We start from the raw sequence: 21014 nt of genomic DNA, 5'->3' as shown, positions 1-21014 counted from the left end.
GGCGAGAATCATCTCCCCTTAGGGTGGCCATTTCCAAATTTCCAGAAAGAAGGACATTACACACACACACACACACACACACACACTCAATCCCTCCCCACACACACACACACACACACACACACACACACAGGCTCCAGCCACCCGCCAACAACAACATCCACTCAGCCAACCTCCCCACATCACGTCATCATCAGAAACCATCTGGAAACAGCCAAGTGCACCAGTGCATCATCCTCAGCAGCCTCTCCGACCACCAGCCGCCGCCCCCCGCCCTCCCCGCCGCGTCAGCTTCAGCCACCCGCCAGAAGTATCCAAAGATCTCTGGGAGAGTTGCTCCCACCTCCCCGCCCACCACATCATCTTCGGCAACGTGCCAGCTCAGACCAGAACGTCAACACGTCACCATCCGAGCTCTCCCCAACTCATCTTCGGATCCCTCCGGAAACAACCGAGCGCTTGGACACTCGCCCATTGCGTCAGCTTCGGCAAGTGCCTCCACACAGCCGAGAACGTCACCACCCACACCAGCGCTCCTGACTCATCTTCAGCCACCGATTGGAATGAGCTGAGCGTGCTGCGTTCTGACCGAGCATTGTGTCATCTCCGGAGGCGCAGAGGTTGTGTCTCCGGCCTTCGGGCACTCCACAGAATGAAGCTGACTTCTGAAATCCTCCAGAAAGAGCCGAGCAGCTGCCCTTTTTCAGTCAGACCCAAAAAAGGACAAATTAATATCCGGCTCGAGGTGGCACCAGATGGAGGGCAGAGTGCTCAAAAGCCAGACTGTCTGGCCTAAAGCCAGACGTCTGGCCTCCCTGGCTGGAAATGGTTCTGAAATTAAAGAAGGCACTGTATGAATGCAAGCCTTTCAAATAACTGACGTAAACATAACCTCTCCAAACACTGGAATTAGGCAGCGTCAGCTGTTTGCGTGTATGTGCTGTGCTTTCCATTCTTTTTTTTCTTTTATCATTCACTGTTGGGTTATTTGGAACCGTAAGAATAAGCCCATCGGAAACACTGCCTCTATGTAAAATGTAAGAATTTTATAGACGCTCCCTAGCTTGCTTCAGTCTCCACCCTTCGAATAAATACAGCGCTGCCTCTCATTTTCACCACTGTCTCCTGTCAAACTGAGAATCGATGGTTACCTTTTCAGTTCTTCTTCACCGGTCGAATTTTTCGGTTCATTCTCACCTCCGGTGTCAGGTATCACCATCTTAACTTAGTGTCTTAATTTGGCAGTCAATGAATGGACTTGAGTCCATTCCTATTCTGCACGATGCCTTTTCCGGTTCTATATGATGCCTTTTCCTATTCTGTAAGATTGTCTGTCGCAATGCTATTTGTGTGAATTTTCTGTAAGCAAATTAGCTGCAGTATTTCCTGCAATAGGGACACCTTTTCAATTCTTCTCACCGGTTGAACCCTTCGGTTCATTCTCACCTCCAGTGTCAGGTATCACCGTCTCAATTTATTGTCTTAACCTAGCAGTCAATGACCTTTTCCTGTTCTGTATAACTGTTTGTCGTAACGTTGTTTGCGTGTATTTGTTTTTTGCAAATTAGGCACAGTATTTCCTACAATACGGATTGCACCTCCTTCGTGTTTTAATGACTCTAAACCTCTTCTGGAATGGGAAATCTGTTATATAAATGCAAATCACTAATCTACTTTAGAGAAGCAAATCTGCCATCCTTCCGAGGCCTGGTTCACATGTGACATCAGGGCCAAGCAATGTGGATGATTCTTTACAGCCCCCTAGGGGCAAATAGAAACCTGCAATAAATCCTGGTTAGTCAGCAACGTTCATGTCCCGCAAATGAATTTAAAAAAGGCCAGATTGAGTCCACTCCCAGATATGTCCAAAGATATGTGAGTTAGGTGGATTGGCCACTCTAAATTGCCTCATAGTGTCAGGGGAACTAACTAAGGTAAATGCATGGGGTTATGGGGATAGGGCCCGGGTGGGAATGTTGTCAGTGCAGACTCAATGGGCCAAATATCCTTCTGCACTATAGTATTCTATGATATTCCCACTGCCTAAGAGGTTCCCAGAGGCAGGCCAAGATGTGGTGTTAAGTGTAGGTGGAAAACTAGTTTAACTAAGTACAGCCCCAATAATGGCATGTTGGCATTTTGCCAGCAGACCACCCACCACAAGGCGAGACCACCATCTCAGTGGAGGTGGCCTCCTGCAGCTGGGTTGAGGGACCCCCAAAGAGAGGGCCCGCTGGCTTGGTGCTCTGAATTTATAGTTTAAATTCACACGCTCCCTATTTTAGGACTTCCTCAAGGTCTCCTGCTTGACTCAGCGGTGCTCCAGGGGCTGGGTTGGTTCTAAGCTGCTGCTTGGATTGACAGTATTGAGAGTCAGTCCACTATCCTTTATTCAACAGCGAGCGTTGAAGTCGCCAATTGGGAGCGCACACCCTGCAAAATATCTCCATCTCATTCCAGTTCCTAGCAAGTGCCAGCTTGGGACCCCCATTTGGTCCCAACATCATGGACAAAATCCTGTCCTAGGTGCTTGTATGTATCTATGTGTGTATATATGTATTTGTTAGCGTCTGTGTCTGTCTGCATGTTGTTTTGACCAGGTGAAGAGGGGTGAACTGACTATTCTGCCTCACAGTTGCTCACAACAAATGTTTTTTCTCGATTTTCCCATTGTCAAATCCACATGTATGTTTTACTAGCTATGCAGTGAACAATGAGGAAGTTTATTAGCCATCAGACCTGGACCTGATGTCAGACATACAAACAGGCATCACAGGGAAAGAAAGTTGGAGTCCAAATTAAACTTTGAATGAACATACGTTTAGAAGTCTTCTGCTTGTCTTTGAGGTGTAAACATTACGGCCAATATGAGTGGTTAGCACTGCTGTCTCACAGCGCCAGGGGACCCGGGGTCAATTCCAGCCTTGGGTCACTGTCTGTGTGGAATCTGCATGTTCTCCCTGTGTCTGCGTGGGTTTCCTCAGGGTGCTCCAGTTTCCTCCCACAGTCCAAAGATGTGCAGGTTAGATTGATTAGCCATGCTAAATTGCCCCTTAGTGTCCCTAGATGTGAAGGTTAGCGGGATTAATGGGGTAAATGTGTGGGGCTACACAGATAGGGCAGGGGGGTGAGCCTGGCAAAGATGCTCCTTCGGAGAATTGCTACAGACTCAGTGGACCAAATGGCCTCATTCTGCACTGTAGGGATTCTATAATTGAAGTTATCTGGTCCCTTGGGGCAAGTAGATATACAAGATGTTGCAATTCTTACAAATCTCAGTTTGTACATAGGTCTTGGGCGTTTCTCTGCTGAAGTCTATTTCCAAAATCTTTCCAAAGTCTCGATGAACGCTCACTATCTATTGCCTGATTTTTTTGATCTTTACTCCGTACAAATAGGGCTTATCTTAATTTGAGAGGGAGTGAATCCTTACCACTCTATGAGCAATTCTTTCACTTTCCTCTGTTTCTGCTCGATAAACAGTCCTGCTATTTGAAAGTCCTACTATTTTCCAAAAGAATTATTACCACCTCTGTTGTCACCATTCACATTTCAAATTTTTTTTGAGCTTCATATCAGAAGCTTTTGACACATTTTCAAATAGTAGAAACCAACAGGAGATGAGAATCCTTCATTTTCCACAGAGGGTTTGACTGCCTGTTGGTTGTATATCCTGGTTGGATAGCAGTTCCCCATTGTCTTGATAGTTCTTTGTTGAAGTGGGTATTGACATGCCCAGGTGTGACATGTTCCGAGCAATTGTGTCAGGAGTGTAATAGTAACTTAACAGGAAAGCTTGCAGGTGCAGCAGGTGGTCAGGAAGGCGAATGGGATGCTGGCCTTCATAGCGAGGGGGATTGAATATAAAAGTAGGGAGGTCTTGCTGCAGCTGTATAGGGCATTGGTGAGGCCGCAGCTGGAGTACTGTGTGCAGTTTTGGGCGCCGCACCTGCGCAAGGATATTTTGGCCCTGGAGGGAGTGCAGAGGAGGTTTACTAGGCTGATACCGGAGTTGAGGGGATTGAGCTATGAGGAGAGGCTGAATAAACTAGGCTTGTACTCGTTAGAGTTTAGAAGAATGAGGGGAGATCTCATTGAGACGTATAAGATGATGAATGGGATGGATAGGATAGAGGTGGAGAGACTCTTCCCGCTCAAAAAAGACAGTAGGACTAGGGGGCACAGCCTCAAGATAAAGGGGAGGCGGTTTAGAACGGAGTTGAGGAGGAACTTCTTCACTCAAAGGGTGGTGAATCTCTGGAATTCTCTGCCCGTTGAAGTGGTGGAGGCTGCCTCGCTAAATATTTTTAAGAAGCGGGTTGATGGGTTTTTGATAAGAGAAGGGATTAAGGGTTATGGGGAGAGGGCGGGAAAGTGGAACTGAGCCACGACAGATCAGCCATGATCTTATTGAATGGCGGGGCAGGCTCGAAGGGCTAGATGGCCTACTCCTGCTCCTATTTCTTATGTTCTTATGTTCTTATGAAAGTTCCACTTATAATCCTAGACATCAGGTGACTCATGGCAGCTATTATAGTCAGTTTCTTTTCTTATCTTTTAAAAAAATGTCCCTTTTAGACAGTTCAGTGAGTTTTGGGTTAACTGGTGAAATTATCAGTGGATCACAATTTCCCATGGTTGTGACACCTTCACTGCTCAGAGAATGAAACAGGAATTTTGATGAACATTTTATTATACACATCCACATATTAAGAGAGTCAAAACTAATCATGGTGGCACAGTGGTTGGACCTCGGTTCAATTCTGGCTTCAGGTAATGGTCTGTGTAGAGTTTGTACATTCTCCCCATGTCTGCATGGGTTTCCTCTGGCTTCCTCCCACACCAAAGATGTGCAGGTTAGGTTGATTGGCCATGCTCAATTAATCCAAGTGTCAGGGGATCAGCAGGGTAAATACATGGGGTTATAGGGATAGGACCTGAGCAGGATTGTTGTCAGTGCAGGCACAATGGGCCAAATGGTCTCTATCTGCACTGTAGAGATTCTACAATTCACATGATGAGAGGTGACACAACATTAGGTTATAGTCCAACAGGTTTATTTGAAATCACAAGCTTTTGGAGCTCTGCTCCTTTGTCAGGTGAAGTCTGATGATGTCCTTGCTTTGCTTTACAGTGGCAACAAACCATCCCGGGTTAAAGGATGGCGGGAATCACAAGCTTTTGGAGCTCTGCTCCTTTGTCAGGTGAAGTCTGATGATGTCCTTGCTTTGCTTTACAGTGGCAACAAACCATCCCGGGTTAAAGGATGGCGGGTTGGCTGTCTCACCTATGGTTTCTACGTCCACAGGAGCCTCCTCACTACCTTGTGAACATATCTTCCGTTTACTTTTACCTTCCCTCATTGGGTCATACAACTTGATGTGGAACTACTTTCAGCATGCGGGGAAGTTGGTTTGCATAGGCCATTGGACTGGTCTTGTCCACTATGTTGTATGGACCAGTGTAGAAAGGGTCCAAAAGATCCTACTCAGGTGTAAGTCCGAACCATGACCTGGTCACCCACTGTCCAATCATTGGTGAACATGGGGTTCCAGAAGCAGATTGTTCTGATAATATTGGGCCCCCATTTAAAACAGAAAAGAAGCACCCAGCAGTGCAGGAAAAGATTGAAAGTTCTCACCTGCTCCAGTGGTGTAAGTGAATCTCCGATCAAAGCAAAATACTGCAGATGCTGCAAATCTCTAATAGAAACAGAAAATGCTGGAAAAACACAATCAGTCTGGCCGCAGCTGTGGAGAGAGAAACAGTTAACATTCTGAGTCCCAATGAGATTCTTCCTTCCTTTGGTCGTATTTTGAGATTGCTGAGCCTTTTGTGAATACTGAGGATAACAGCAGAGGTTTTATTGTCTCTGCTACATCAAGGCATCAGGAGAACAGAGCTTGTATCAGTTCATCTTCACCTAATTCCTCCTGGGATCTTGTCACTATGAGGTTGTCACGGGCACATCGTCCACGTTGTGCACATATAATGGCTTCATCATCTGGCTTGTCTGATTCATTGCCCTTCTCGAAATTCCCTTCACTGTCCCCCTCTTCTGAGGGGAAATGTAACTCCTCCATCTCTCCCTGTGGCAACTCATCCCCATTGGCAGCAATAGGCTATACAGGGTGCAGCAAACAATGGCAATGCAGAATACTGGAGAGCGCAGCCTTATTGGTCCAAACATCTGAAATGCATCTTTAAGAAGCCAATAGCTGGCTCTGTTAAGTGCTTGTGGCTGAATGTTTCACATTGTACTTCTCCTCGGATGCATTCTATAAGTGATAAATGGATGTCATTGCTCTGTCTTTGGGGGTAGCCCTTATCATCAAGAAGTCAACCCTCTAAGCGCCAAGGGCAATCAAAGCTGTGTGGCACTTGTGAGTGACTCAAGAGAATTGTGAGAACCCCCTACCAAGCACAAACATGTATTATCTGCTTTCTGTGATCATCTAGATAATGAAAGAGTGATTCTTTTTTAATTAATGAATCACACAGGCCACTTCTAGGGAGCTCTCAAAGCCACATGTGTGCAGTCGATGACAGCCTGCACCTGCAAAAAGCCTGAGATTGCAGCAAATTGGCACAGCCCTGGCAGCCTGGCTTGCTTCACCCCTGTGGGGCTGCACATCATGGTGGGTTGTACTGAAAAGGCCATTGGTCACCTTCCTTATATATTTATGTGTCACTGATTGTGAGTACTGGAGAATGCCACAGAGGTCTCTAATGGAGCCTTGGAAGATTCCACTAGCAAAAAGATTCAGTGTGACTGTAACCCTAACAGCAATTGGCATTGCATGGTCTCCAAGCCCATGTCGCATCAAATTCCCATTGAGAATGTGGCAAATATGAACTCGCACAACTCAAGGGAAGTATCTGTGGCACTGTATTTTGCTGAGTTTGAGATATGAGCTGGCTCTGTAGAAACTATAGAGCAATCTGCTCTCTTCCCCCTCAGAAGCAGTATAATCTGCTCCATCTCCCCAGACAATGTGGCCCCAGTCCCAGGACAATGGCTGACATTTCCTTGGACAGTCTTATAGCTCTTGCCCCAGTTCGCTCCACTCTATTCCTTTGTCCCCCACTGTTCAGTCGTACCTCTATCTTCCCCCCCACCTCATTCCCATGTTTCATTAGCCCATCCTAAGTCATACCTCTGTCTTCCTCCCTTCTCTCTGGTCTTACCTCACAGGCACCAGCCTTGGCGCAGAATTGGAGAAACACCAACATATCGCAGTACTGGTGTTAAAGGTAGGTGAAAACAATGTCTACATACCTCAGAGTCATTGATGAAGTGAAGTTCATCAGATGTATGACTTTATACAATTGTGAGGCAGACAGTTCTAATTATCCACAGATGGGACATTTAATTTGGAAGGGGAACGTGATTCCAGCAAGTTTGTCTTTTAATGAGGATTCATGGATTATGAATGTAAATATGCTTCCCAGTATGGAACCATGGAAAAGTTGACAAAACTTTAACCCACCATCAAAGCAGGGAGCACAAACTCCCAAACTGACTTCCCATCAGTGGGAAATTGATTTTTGAGAGATATTCCAAACTTCCTGTTGCTGCTGCCAAAGTTCCCACCACTACCAGGAGCAGAAAATTCCATCCAACAGGTTTTAACTGAGTCAATTAGATAGGAATGATGTGGAGGTGCCGGCATTGGACTGGGGTGGGCACAGTAAGAAGTCTCACAACATCAGTTAAAATTCAGAATCACGAGCTTTCAGAGCGCTGCTCCTTCGTCAGGTGACTGGCAATGAAGGAGCAGTGCTCCGAAAGCTCATGATTCCAAATAAACCTGAAAGACAGGGGACAGGAGAAATGAACAAAAGGGATTGGGTGGAAGATTGGAGTGATTTCAATGGCAGATGGGGTGATGGTGTAGGACAGAAGGAGATGGAAGTGAGAGAGGTGAAGGAACAAAAGATGGGTTCAGAGGAGGTGTAAATGCAACAGCAGATTCAACACCAGTAGCTAATGCCCAAAGTTAGGAGGACTGGAGTTCTAAATTGAAATTATTGAACTCCGTGTTGAACCTGAAAGGTTGCAAAGTGCTGAGTCAAAATGTTGTTCCTTGACTACTTTGAGCTTTATTGACAGAATGTAGGAGACCAATGACAGGGAAACCAGAGCAAGAGCTAGGCAGGGAGTAAAAAGGACAAGTGACTCAGTGTCACACTTTGAGAACTGAGCAGAGGTTTTCCAGAGAGCAATCACTCATTCTCTGGTGTGAAGGAGAATGCATTATAGCAGTGAATAGAGGATACAAAGTTGAAAGAAGTCCATGTTAATCACTGTTTCCCCTGGAAGAAGTGTTTGGTTGGAAGGTTGGTGATAAGATCCTCAGCAGTTCTGCTCCTTGTGTAGCTATTTCCCTTCCTGCCTTGCTAATGCTGATTAGGATTCTCCTTTCTAAAGATCAGGTCGGTCTTATTCCTGACAAATTAGGCACTGCACCTGATATCGTCTGCCATTTCTCATCCCCTGAACTGTTAACAGCCCTGGATATGGCCCAATAGGTCTATCTGCCTGATACAGATTTGATTTGATTTATTATTGTCACACGTATTAGCATACAGTGAAAAGTATTATTTCTTGCATACTATCTTGTAGCTTGGGGATTAGCTAACTTAGTTGGCTAGATGGCTACAGTGTGATGCAGCATGCTGAGTTCAATCCCTGGACCCACTGGGTAGTTCATGGAGGCTTGCCTTCTAGTCTTGCTACATGTTTGAGGTGTAGTGCCCCTGAAGCCAAATATAACAAGAGGTCTGTCTAAAGGAAAGAAATGCCTATGGTCCATTGTAACTAACTACTATTAAGAAGAAACTCTTTTCTTAATTGAAATTGAGGCAGAAGTCTAACCTCTGTGCTGCCCCTCTCACAGCCCTACTCCCAGGCACAGTGACAACTTAAAACAGGCCGGAGATTAAATCTGGGACTGCCGATATCGACAGTTCCCCAATTAGTTAGTTGCTATAGCAACTCTGGACAACGCTGACTTCATTTTCTTTCATGAAATGGTGCAATGTTTACAGAACCAGGAAGTGAGTACTTGAGACTTCTGCAAACAAAAACCAGATATGGAACTGAGCTGAGGGACAGGTCCTGGAAACTGGCACTGGCATTCAGATGGAAGATATATAGAGGACGGAGGGATGAGTGAATAAGAGCCAAGAAAATAAGGAAAGGCTGAGGGTGGCCTGGTAATGGTCTTTAAGATTGTAAAAGGATTGATAGAATCCCTACGATGCAGAAGGAGGCCATTCGACCCTTCGAGTCTGCACTGACAACAATCCCACCTAGACCCTATTCCCGTAATCTCAACGTATTTACCCTGCCATTCCCCCTGACATTAAGGGGCAATTTTATATGGTCAACCAGCCTAACCTTCTCATCGTTGGACCGTGGATGGATATAGAGAAGATATTTCTAATTACAGATGAGACCAGATCTTGGAGCCATAAAAATAGTCACTAATAAAATCCAGTCGGGAACTGGGGAGAAATCTCTTTAGCCAGAGTGGTTAGAATGTGGAACTCACTAGCACAGCGAGTCGTTGAGGTGAAAAGCACAGATACGTTGAAAGGGAAGTCAGATAAACTGGACTAGTGGATATCCTTTGTGTGATGGTGGGGGAGGCGTCGCTTCTTATGGTGCAGCTCAGCTGAAAAGACCGCTCTGTGAGGGAAAGGTTCTGCCGTAGCTTACATAAGGTGCTTATCCAATGCTGTGGGCTGTTCTCAGTGTCGGTCCCTGTTACCAAGCTGTGCATATCTGTAAAAACTTGATGTCTGTGTCGATATGCGCAAGTTCCGCACACATGAGGACGGTCTCAACAGGGATCTTGGGTTCATGTCGCACTATCTGTAACCCCCGTGACTTGCCTGGGTTTGCAAAACCTCACTTACTGTACTGTCTGGAGACAATACACATCTCTTTAAACTGTGATCAGTGCTCCTACCACTCACATTGTCAGCCACTTCAGGTCTTGAACAGCAGGTTAGATGTAAGGATTCGCATTTTAATCAGTAATCTCTAAACTGTCTGTGCTTTATATGCTCTGTCTGAGGCCAGAACTCTCCATTCACCTGACGAAGAGGGTAACCCCTCGAAAGCTTGTGAGAATATTATCAAATAAATAGGTTGGACTAAAACCTGGTGTTGTCAGACTTTTTACTGTGACCAAGCTGTGCAGACATTGGTGATCCAACCCACAGCTGATCACAAACATGCGGGGCTGGGATATGTGTTGGGTTTGTTCCAGGTCTGTAACTAAGCGTTTAAACTGAGTTTTGGAAGGATTCTATAAAGCTGCCAGGGAAAGAGAAGTAGTAAGGCGATGAGAAGGCTTTGTACATGTTACGTACGATAATTGAGATGTTATAAACCAGAAGACTTTCAGCTCATTTTTGGCAAGACAGCGTCCGGAATGACCTCCCATCGCTCCCATTTCGATTCATTAAAAGGGGATGATTCTAATCCCCAGCTGGTATTTCAGAGACCCCCAACAAACCCTTTCAAATAACACAGCCATGCTCTAAACTGGGAGACAATTTGAACAGATGCTCTGTAGCTTACCCATTGTATTTAAATGATACAGTCCTCCTGAAATGTAATCACGTGGAGACAGCGAGCAGTAACCAGAACATTGCTAGATTTAGGGACCGTGGTCATTTCATTAGTTGGTTGTTAAATTTTAGGGACCCTGCTCAAAGCTTTGACAAAGGGTCATCTATACTCGAAACATCAACTCTTTTCTCTCTATACAGATGCTGCCAGACCTACTGACATTTTCGCTTTTGGTTTCAGATTCTAGCATCGGCAGTAATTTGCTTTTATCCAGTGGTCAAATCATTAGTTGGTTGTTAAATTTAGGGATTGTGGTCAAATCATTAGCTGGTGACTTCACAACTCCCATCCTGAATTCCAGAGGCAGTCCCATGCATACTTGAAGTAAGTCTTGATTTTTGCACACTACTTTGTTCCAGACTAGCCTGTGCTGCTGCTGGCGTGACAGAGAATTGAGCGTGAGGGGAAGATTCTGGTCGAACCTTCATCTGCATCCCATTCTGGGGATGAAAAATCAGTTTCATACCAGCCACCAGTGGGATTTCCAATCCGCTATTACAGGGGCACCTGCAGACAGTCCCACAGAAAATTCACACCAGCATGAAAACAATGGGAGCGATTCTCCCAAAAAAAATTCGAAGTGTCGAATTCGCGTAAAAACTGGAGCAAATCCTGCTGCTTTTTTCAGCGGGAGTTTCAAAATGAATTTCCCACACTCTGTGAACTGCAGTGTGCCTCAGCATGAATCATGATGAAATTCAGTGAGCAGGGCCTATTCCCACTGAAGAGGCCAGGCAGCATAGCTCCGTCGCAGGCCAGCCCCATGACCCTGCATCGCTGCTCCTGCGATTCTGCCACAGCCCGATCATTGCCCCTGCCCCCCCCCCCCCCCCCCCCCCCCCCCCCCCCGACATATCTGAGCCAACCCTGGCCCTCTCACCCCACACCCAGCCTGCTTTGATCTCCCGATTTTTTTTTTCCCATTCCACTGGCAATCCCGACCCACAGTCCCATCACCAGCTCCCCCCCACCCCCACCCCCACCCCAGCAGCCTGACCACCACTCCACCCCAATGGCCAGCCCCAATCGCTGGCTTCAATCTCTCTGTCACTCCATTCAAATGCAGAATGGCAGCAGACCCCCCCATCCCCACCAATCGCCCTGTCTCCTTGGCACTGCCCAGTGTGTGCCCCTGGGCATTGGCACTACCAAGGTGGCAATGCCCAGGGAGTATCTCCTGGCCCACGACCCTCTAGGATGCCTCGATGCCCCCCCACTTCACTCCAGCGGGGTTCACCCCCAGCAAGTAGGGAGCTACTGTCAATCCCATGAGTGAAATACTCCTGGCAGTGGGGAGAGGCTACCGGCTCTGGAGATTTCTGTCCTGGGTCTACCAATACTAAATAAAATATATTTAAATTTGAATTTGCGTACATAATGCAACTCCACGCTGATTCCTGGGTCAAACTTACAGAGCCAGAAATCTAACTGCCGGGGGCAGGCAGAGGCCATGGCATCCTGGGGGGAGCCCAGAAACAGCCTCTGCTTGAGTCTCCTGGCCCACTGCGCTACAAAAGCAGTGCAGCAGGCTAGGAGAATCGCCCCTAATGTTTTGGCCTCCCGCTGGATTCACGTGAGGTGCTGACCCCACTGATGTCACCAGGGTTACCCTGCCACTTGTCCACTGGAAAGGCTTGATGGTTTCTGCAGACATTCCATCCCAGACCCCATTAGCAGCCAGGGTATATCATCAATGTTTAAATTGGCTTCACTGCCCCAACTTCGCCAGCAAAACAGGGCCAGTAAGATCAGAGGAGGCAAGATACTGCAAAGACTTCTGAGCTATAGTCCCTGTTGTAATTATTGTAGGTAAAAGATACCTCTGAGACCAATTGTGAGTCAAAGTACAGCAAGTTTATTCAAAAGCTTTTGGGAGATACACCTGGTACCTAACAGCAGTTTCCCAGGCGTCTCCCCAAACACAACTTAAGAGCATATATTTATACCCCCCAATTACGTATGCAACTTTTCAGTCTCAGCAGTTTCCCAGGCTGTGGATTGTCCTCCATTGTGGGAACATGGCTGCCTCGGTGTTTCTTCATGGTTATCTCAAAGCAGTAATTGTCTTGTATGATTAGCCCTTAGCTAACACACAGGCCGACAAGACAAGTTGAAATTAATGGGTCGGTTTAACAATCTATGTTCATAAGTTATATAGCGTATAATATGTTGGTACATGACACATAAGCAGTACATAACGAATATATATATATGAATATATATTTAGGGCATGCAAGCTTCACTATGTTAGGCAAAAGTCCACCAAATTAAAGACACCAACATAGATACGAGCTGGGTCAGCTACATTTCTGAACAGACTATCATAAACTTGTGTATAACAGCAAGGGCAGCTGCAGCCTTGCTGTCTGGTGTACTGGAGAATTTCTTGTTTCCCGAGTTGTGATAATTAAACTTAACAAAGTTTGCTTTTCTAAAAATCAACTAGTTTTGATTATCACAAAACTGCATACAGTATATGGCAGAATCTTGGAAACAGAGAGCAGTCCCTACAAACTATCCCAAGACCATGCCCACTATAAGGATCAATAATTATACATTTTATCATCAGCTTACATGATTTTAGTAATACAAGCAGTGGTACATTGAACAAAACAAATTCTGTGACCCCCTCATCCCCGACCTTCGTTCTGTGACTCCTTTATGCCTTGTTTTCTGTAATAAACAAATGCTGTGACTCCCTCCTCCCCGACCTTATCTAATGTCTCATATGTTATCCCACGGTATATGGAGTCAGACTTTTCTGGTGTTAATCATGTCTCACTCAGGCTGTGCGAAGTCAACCTTATCAAAACAGACTGAGGCCAAGCATTTGGCCTTCTCTGGTTGCAGTCATTTCTTTGTTCAGAGTCAGTCAGTTTTACAGGGGTCTGGCATTTTGAAATGGCTTGGTCTGCTGTCCTTATTTCATACTAAACACTTGACCATTTTTCCCATCATGCCACTGCTTCATTCATACACTATCACACTGGGTCACCCGAAAACTTGTGTACAACAGCAAGGGCAGCAGCAGTCTCCCTGTCTGGGCACACGAAAACAACATTTTGCATCTGTCTGAGATACATGAAAACAAGCTGCATGTAAGTTGCACGATTTTTTTTTCATTCTCTAAGTATTACAAAGTTCATTAGCCCATTCGCTACTGCATAATATAGGAAACACAGAGCCAATTTGTACAGTTCACCCAACCTTACTGCCTTGCCTCACTGAAACACAGCTGAGACAAGGTCATGAGATTGCGCCACCAATGTTTATAGATTCAGATCTAAAAAAATTGGTCGCTTGGGCGATGGAGCAGAGTGGTAGTTGGTTACCTTTGGCATAACACTGCAGCAAGTCAGAGCATTCACGGTGCGTGTGTCTGTGCATGCGTGTGTGTGTGTGATTGTGTGTCTGTGCTTGTACATGTGTGGGCCTGCCTATACAGATGTGTGGATGTGCATGTGATGGTGAGCATGTACGTGAATATGTGTGTGTGCGTGTGCATGTCTGTATGCGCATGTGTGGGTGTGTGCATGTGCGTTTCCGTGTGTGTGTTGTGGAGTTTAAAAATGTTTGGCTGTGTATGTAAATGACATTAGAATTATTTTATAATTTGATAGAAGACATGTGGTAGATACAGCTGAACTAACGTTGCATCAGTGCAATATTTTCTTTAGGATGATTCAACTGCACTCCAGTTTTCATCAAAGCTAGGCACCAATATGTGACATTTAAAAATGGATTTCAATGAAGATCATTTATTAGGCAGTTAAAATAAACAATCTGATAATAAGAAGACAATGTGATCAGAGTGTAGCTAATAACTGAATGTCATAAATATTTCTATTCCATAAATCTAATCTTTGAGATCAATCTATAGGAATTTATTTTTACACGTGTAAAATCCATCCCTTTTTTGTCTCAGGCTGTCTCTCCCTAACTCCCACCGTTATTAAGATGAAGAAACAAATAAAACTCTTTTTTTAATTGTTTTAATGGATTTAAATGTTGATGTCCTTGTGCCATATTATTGTATGCCAGTATAGTGGAAGTTCTCAAATTTAACGCTGCGTTTCCTATTTTCTCCACCCGTCTCCCCACAACGCCCGGCCCTCTCTCTCTACCAGTAGGTTGGATGTTGTTGTCCGAATCTGCTCCTCAGAATATGATGGTGAAAAGGCTCTCCAGCACCATCACACTGTACCGAAACATCGCCAAAACAGTGGACGGTGCTCCTAGGCCACTGCTCTTACTCCTTCCTTGGTTTGGTGCCAAACCCCATGCTGTGGAGCGCTATCGGCAGATTTACTATCAGTATGGCTTTGACATCCTGACTGTGGAAAGTAAACTCCTGCACTTCCTTTGGCCTCAGTATGGCCTATCCTATGCCTCAGAGGTGTTGGACTTGCTGCACAGTGAGTCCTTGTCCTCCCACCACCTCATCATTCATGCATTCTCCATTGGAGGGTTCCTCGTTGCCCAGATGATTGTAGCCACACTGAGAGACACGCCACCAATCTCAGGCTTCAAGGAAAGGATTCGGGGCCAGATCTTCGACAGTCTAGTTTTAGGAGATGTGGAACAAATGGCGAAAGGTGAGGCACCCTCATCATTTAAAATGTTACGATGCTCATGTTTCCTCTTGTTCCAGCTAGATTCATTGATCCTACGATTAGAAATGTCAGCTGCAAACAACCTCAAAGCAGCTAAGTACTGTTAGTTCCTCTTTTCTAATCACAAGGTGGGGGGTGGGGGGTGCACAGAGCCTGAGGGTACCCTCTGTCAGAGTGTTTGGTAGGTGTCGGGTTGGGGGGTAATTGGATCACCCTCACATATGTGTGGTGTCAGGGGTAGGGTGGTCACCTGTTCTCAGTGGTAGGTGGGTGAGGATATCCCTCTGTGCTGAGGCATTGGGGGTGCTTGCCTGGTCAACAGAATTATGTAGAATTGCCGGAAATGACTTATAAAACAATGCTGAAATCTTTCATACTTTCATTTTCCAATGTTGAACCAACGTAAAAATTGTGGCATTCATAAGAACATAAGAAATAGGAGCAGGAGTAGGCCATCTAGCCCTTCGAGCCTGCCCCGCCATTCAATAAGATCATGGCTGATCTGTCGTGGCTCAGTTCCACATTCCCGCCCCCTCCCCATAACCCTTAATCCCCTCTCTTATCAAAAACCCATCAACCCGCGTCTTAAAAATATTTAGCGAGGTAGCCTCCACCACTTCAACGGGCAGAGAATTCCAGAGATTCACCACCCTTTGAGTGAAGAAGTTCCTCCTCAACTCCGTTCTAAACCGCCCCCCCCTTTATCTTGAGGCTGTGCCCCCTAGTCCTACTATCCTTTCTGAGCGGGAAGAGTCTCTCCACCTCTATCCTATCCATCCCATTCATCATCTTATACGTCTCAATGAGATCTCCTCTCATTCTTCTAAACTCTAGCGAGTACAAGCCTAATTTATTCAGCCTCTCCTCATAGCTCAACCCCCTCAATTCCGGTATCAGCCTAGTAAACCTCCTCTGCACTCCCTCCAAGGCCAAAATATCCTTGCGTAAGTACGGCGCCCAAAACTGCACACAGTACTCCAGCTGCAGCCTCACCAATGCCCTATACAGCTGCAGCAAGACCTCCCTACTTTTATATTCAATCCCCCTCGCTATGAAGGCCAGCATCCCATTCGCCTTCCTGACCACCTGCTGCACCTGCAAGCTGGGTTTTTGCAACTCATGCACAAGGACCTCGAGGTCCCTCTGCACCGTCGCCTGCTGCCGTTTTTCACCACGTAAGTAATAATCCTTCCTACCATTATTCCTACCAAAGTGGACCACCTCACACTTGCCAACATTAAATTCCATTTGCCATTTCCTGGCCCATTCGCCCAGCCTATCTAGATCCTTCTGTAGATTCTCCACACCCTCCGCACAATTTGCCGTTCCACCAATCTTGGTGTCATCAGCAAATTTCGACACCCTACACTCGGTTCCCTCCTCCAGATCATCTATATAAATGGTAAATAGCTGAGGCTCCAGCACCGACCCCTGGGGCACTCCACTAGTCACCATCCGCCAATCCGAATAGCACCCATTGACCCCCACTCTCTGCCTCCTATTTGACAACCAATCCTCTATCCACGCTAACACCCTACCCCCAACTCCATGTCCCCTGACCTTCTGCAATAACCTGTGAGGTACCTTGTCAAACGCCTTCTGAAAATCAAGAAAGACCACATCCACCGGCTCTCCTCTATCCACCGCCCTAGACACATCCTCATAGAACTCCAGTAAATTTGTCAGGCACAACTTCCCTTTAACGAAACCGTGCTGCGTCTGCTCTATCAAGCAATTCCTCTCAAGATGCCTCGCTATTTCCTCCTTGATGACGGATTCTAACATTTTACCTACAACAGACGTTAAACTAACCAGCCTATAATTCCCCGCCTTTTGCCTGACACCCTTCTTAAACAACGGCGTAACATTAGCTGTTTTCCAATCTTCCGGCATTTCCCCGGAATCCAGCGACGTCTGGAAAATAACCACCAAGGCATCCACTATCACCTCCGCCATTTCTTTCAGAACCCTCGGATGCATTCCATCCGGTCCTGGGGACTTGTCCACAATCAGCCCCTCCAGTCTGTTGAGCACTGCCTCTCTAGTAACAGTAGTGTCATTAAGACTCTCCAGTCCTACCACCTTTCCATCTCTAACACCCGGCAAATCATTCACATCCTCCTCCATGAAGACAGAAACAAAAAAGTTATTCAAGACCTTAGCCATATCCCCATCCCCTACCACTAAGTCCCCCTTCTCATCCTCTAAGGGACCAACGTTCAAACAGGAGGGCTTCTGATTTTTGGCAGTAACTCACTAGGTTTAATATTTGTTTCTGTGCTAGTTTACCTGATTACACCTGCCTGGTTACTGCCAAAAATCAGAAGCCCTCCTGTTTGAATGCCACAATTTTTTACGTTGGTTCAACATTGGAAAATGAGACTGTGAAAGATTTCAGCATAGTTTGTTTTATAACTCATTTCCGGCAATTCTACATAATTCTGCTGACCAGGCAAGCTCCCCCAATGCCTCAGCACAGAGGAACGTCCTCACCCACCTACCACTGAGAGAATGGGTTACCCCCCCCCACCCCTGACATCACGCATACGTGAGGGTGATCCAATTCTCCCCAACCCATTACCTACCAAACACTCTGATAGAGGGAACCCTCAGGCTCTGTGTACCCCCCCTTGTGATTAGAAAAGAGAAAGTAAAAGTAGTTAGCTGCTTTGAAGTTGTTTGCAGTTGTCAAACAGAGCAAGGATGTTCATTAACATTGTGGTCAGGAACGTTGGGAGGTACTACAGATGCAGTCAACTGTGAAGTGCAAGATAAATGAACAAATCTCCAGCATGCTCTGTAAAAACCATTAAGCTGTCAAACCAATGGCTAGTTAAATTGAATGAAAACATAGATTTTCAAAGGTCAGCAATGGCTTTCAGCTTTCGAAGAGACATGAAAAAGATGCAATGTTTAAAGAATGGGGCTGAGTAAGCAGAACTTATGTTCTGGTCTCACTAGCAAACACATGTCTGTGGATATGTACGCATAATGAGTGTAATGCTAATATATCTATGTTCAATGTGTTCCAGGCGTTGCACAGATTCTGGTTCCCCGCTTCCTCCAGCCATTTTTCAAATGGGCCACACTTTTCTACTTCTGGCTTTTCAAAAGTTACACAGTCAAGCACTACCAAATCAGCACCAAGGCATTCAAGGAAATGCCATATCATACCCCCATTCTGACATTCTACAGTGAGAATGACCCACTGAGTGAAAACAACGCAGTGGAGGCCATGCTGCAAAATTGGAGCAGGAAAGGTATCCAGGTAACTGCGAAAAGCTGGAAGATATCCCGTCATGCTGGGCATCTCCGGCAACATCCTCTGGAATACCAAAGCACTTTGGAGAACTTCCTGCAGTCCTTTGGCATGACCCGTATACTATCCAATCTGTGAAGGACAGTAGGAAGGACCAGGCGGCCTGAGGTGCTCCAGATCCAAGGAGCATTAGCTTGTTCTGTTTTGTTCTCTTTCTTTCATTTTCTTGGACTCCTCACAGAAAACCTTTCTGAACTTGTTGCACAAAATTAATAGGTGGCTGTTACATTGGGAGGAGGGAAAATTTGCTTTTAAAGCTTCTGTCAGACTCAGTTATTAGCTTCTGAGTAACAAAGTTGCGGATGTAAATCCCACCACAAAGCTCTGAGCACAAAAACCAAGTCTGACCCTCCAATGCAATACTGAGGGAATGCTGCATTGACTGACATGCCACCTTTTGGATGAGACACTAACCCGAGGCCAAGCCCCTGTCTATTTTCTAACGTGAACGGAAAAGATCCCATGTCACCATTTCAGAGAGCAGTAGGGGGAGGGTTACCCATGCCAATATTTATTTGTCAGTTAGCATCACAGAAACAGATTATCTGGTTGTCATGCTGCTGTTTGCAGGGGCTTGCTGTGTGCAAATGGGCTGCCATGTCTCCTCATTACAACTGTGACCACAGTTCAAAAATAACTTCATCAGCTGTAAAGTGTTTTGAAACCACTTGAGGGCAGGGAAGGTGCTATATAAATGCAAATGTTTTCTAAGTTGTGTTTGCCACAAGCTGAGAGGTTACAAAATCTTAGCAGTGTTGAAGAGCAAAAGGATCTTAGGGTCCAAGTCCATAGGCCTCTTAAATCGGCCTCACAGGTGGAGGATGTGGTCAAGAAGGCGTATGGTGTACTGGCCTTCATTAATCGAGGCATTGAGTTTAGGAGTCGGGAGGTAATGCTGCAACTTTATAAGACCCTTGTCAGACCCCAGTTGGAGTACTGTGTGCAGCTCTGGTCGCCTCACTACAGGAAGGATGTGGAAGCTATTGAGAGGGTGCAGAGGAGATTTACAAGGATGTTGCCTGGATTGGGAGGCATTCCTTATGAAGATAGGTTGAGGGAGCTAGGTCTCTTCTCCCTGGGAGGATAAAGGTTGAGAGGCGACCTGATAGAGGTTTATAAAACGTTGAGAGGAATAGATAGGGTGGATTCTCGGAGGCTATTTCCCAGGGCTGAAATGGTCGCTCTGAGAGGACACAGATTTAAGGTGCTGGGAAGCAAGTACAGAGGAGATAGAACATAGAACATAGAACATAGAACACTACAGCACAAACAGGCCCTTCGGCCCACAAGTTGCGCCGACCACATCACCTACCAACCTACAGACCTATCTATAACCCTCAATCTCATTAAACCCCATATACTCATCCAGAAGTCTTTTAAAAGACCCCAGCGAGTTCGCCTCCACCACCACTGACGGCAGCCGATTCCATTCACTCACCACCCTCTGAGTGAAAAACTTACCCCTAACATCACTTCTGAACCTCCCTCCCCGCACCTTAAATCTGTGTCCTCTCGTAGCGACCATTTCAAACCGGGGAAATAGCCTCTGAGAGTCCACCCTATCTATCCCTCTCAACATTTTGTAAACTTCTATCAGGTCGCCTCTCAACCTTCGTCTCTCCAGGGAAAAGAGTCCCAGCTCCCTCAACCTAACTTCATAAGGCATGCCTCCCAGTCCAGGCAACATCCTTGTAAATCTCCTCTGCACTCTTTCAATAGCTTCTACATCTTTCCTATAGTGAGGCGACCAGAACTGCGCACAATACTCCAAATGAGGCCTGACAAGGGTCTTATAAAGTTCCAGCATTACCTCCCGACTCCTAAACTCAATCCCTCGATTAATGAAGGCCAGTACACCATACGCCTTCTTGACCACCTCCTCCACCTGCGAGGCCGATTTAAGAGTCCTGTGGACCCGGACCCCAAGATCCTTCTGCTCCTCAACACTACTCAGACTTCTGCCCTTAATAGTGTACTCGTTCATCCCGTTGGTTCTGCCAAAATGGACGACAACACATTTATCCGCGTTGAAGTCCATCTGCCACTTCTCCGCCCAGTCCTGCATCCTATCTATGTCCTGCTGCAACTTTTGCCATCCTTCCAGATCATCCACAACACCACCGACCTTCGTGTCATCAGCGAACTTACTTACCCATCCCTCCACTTCCTCATCCAGGTCATTTATGAAAATGACAAACAACAAGGGTCCCAGAACAGATCCTTGAGGCACTCCGCTGGTGACTGACCTCCATTCAGAAAAAGCCCCATCCACAACCACTCTCTGCCTTCTGCAGGCAAGCCAGTTCTGGATCCACAAGGCCAAAGGCCCTTGGATCCCATGCCCTCTCACCTTCTCAAGAAGTCTTGCATGGGGGACCTTATCAAACGCCTTGCTGAAGTCCATGTACACTACGTCCACGGCACTTCCTTCGTCAAT

General features: G+C 46.1%; 1 protein-coding gene across 6 annotated transcripts; it reads left to right on the top strand.

Annotated features, from left to right (window-relative positions):
* The first annotated feature begins 644 nt into the window (after positions 1-644).
* On the top strand, positions 645-19772 carry LOC145355458 (transmembrane protein 53-A). Of its 6 annotated transcripts, none has more exons than XM_080207585.1 (6): positions 646-1209; positions 7196-7254; positions 10826-10969; positions 13662-13743; positions 14773-15240; positions 18291-19771. In XM_080207585.1, exons 5-6 carry the CDS (start codon positions 14781-14783, stop codon positions 18653-18655), a joined length of 825 nt encoding a protein of 274 aa, XP_080063711.1. In that variant the 5' UTR covers positions 646-1209; positions 7196-7254; positions 10826-10969; positions 13662-13743; positions 14773-14780; the 3' UTR covers positions 18656-19771. The 6 variants fall into 6 exon arrangements, with proteins under 6 accessions (XP_080063714.1, XP_080063713.1, XP_080063711.1 ...); XM_080207583.1 differs by having other exon boundaries at positions 646-1458; XM_080207584.1 differs by lacking the exon at positions 7196-7254.
* The last annotated feature ends 1242 nt before the right edge of the window (positions 19773-21014 follow it).

The sequence above is a fragment of the Carcharhinus amblyrhynchos genome, chromosome 19, assembly GCF_965287045.1.
Source record: "Carcharhinus amblyrhynchos chromosome 19, sCarAmb.v2.hapA, whole genome shotgun sequence".
In the NCBI taxonomy this organism is placed as follows: Eukaryota; Metazoa; Chordata; class Chondrichthyes; order Carcharhiniformes; family Carcharhinidae; genus Carcharhinus; species Carcharhinus amblyrhynchos.
Note: the sequence above shows the minus strand (reverse complement) of the source record. Positions and strands in the feature narration are given on the sequence as shown.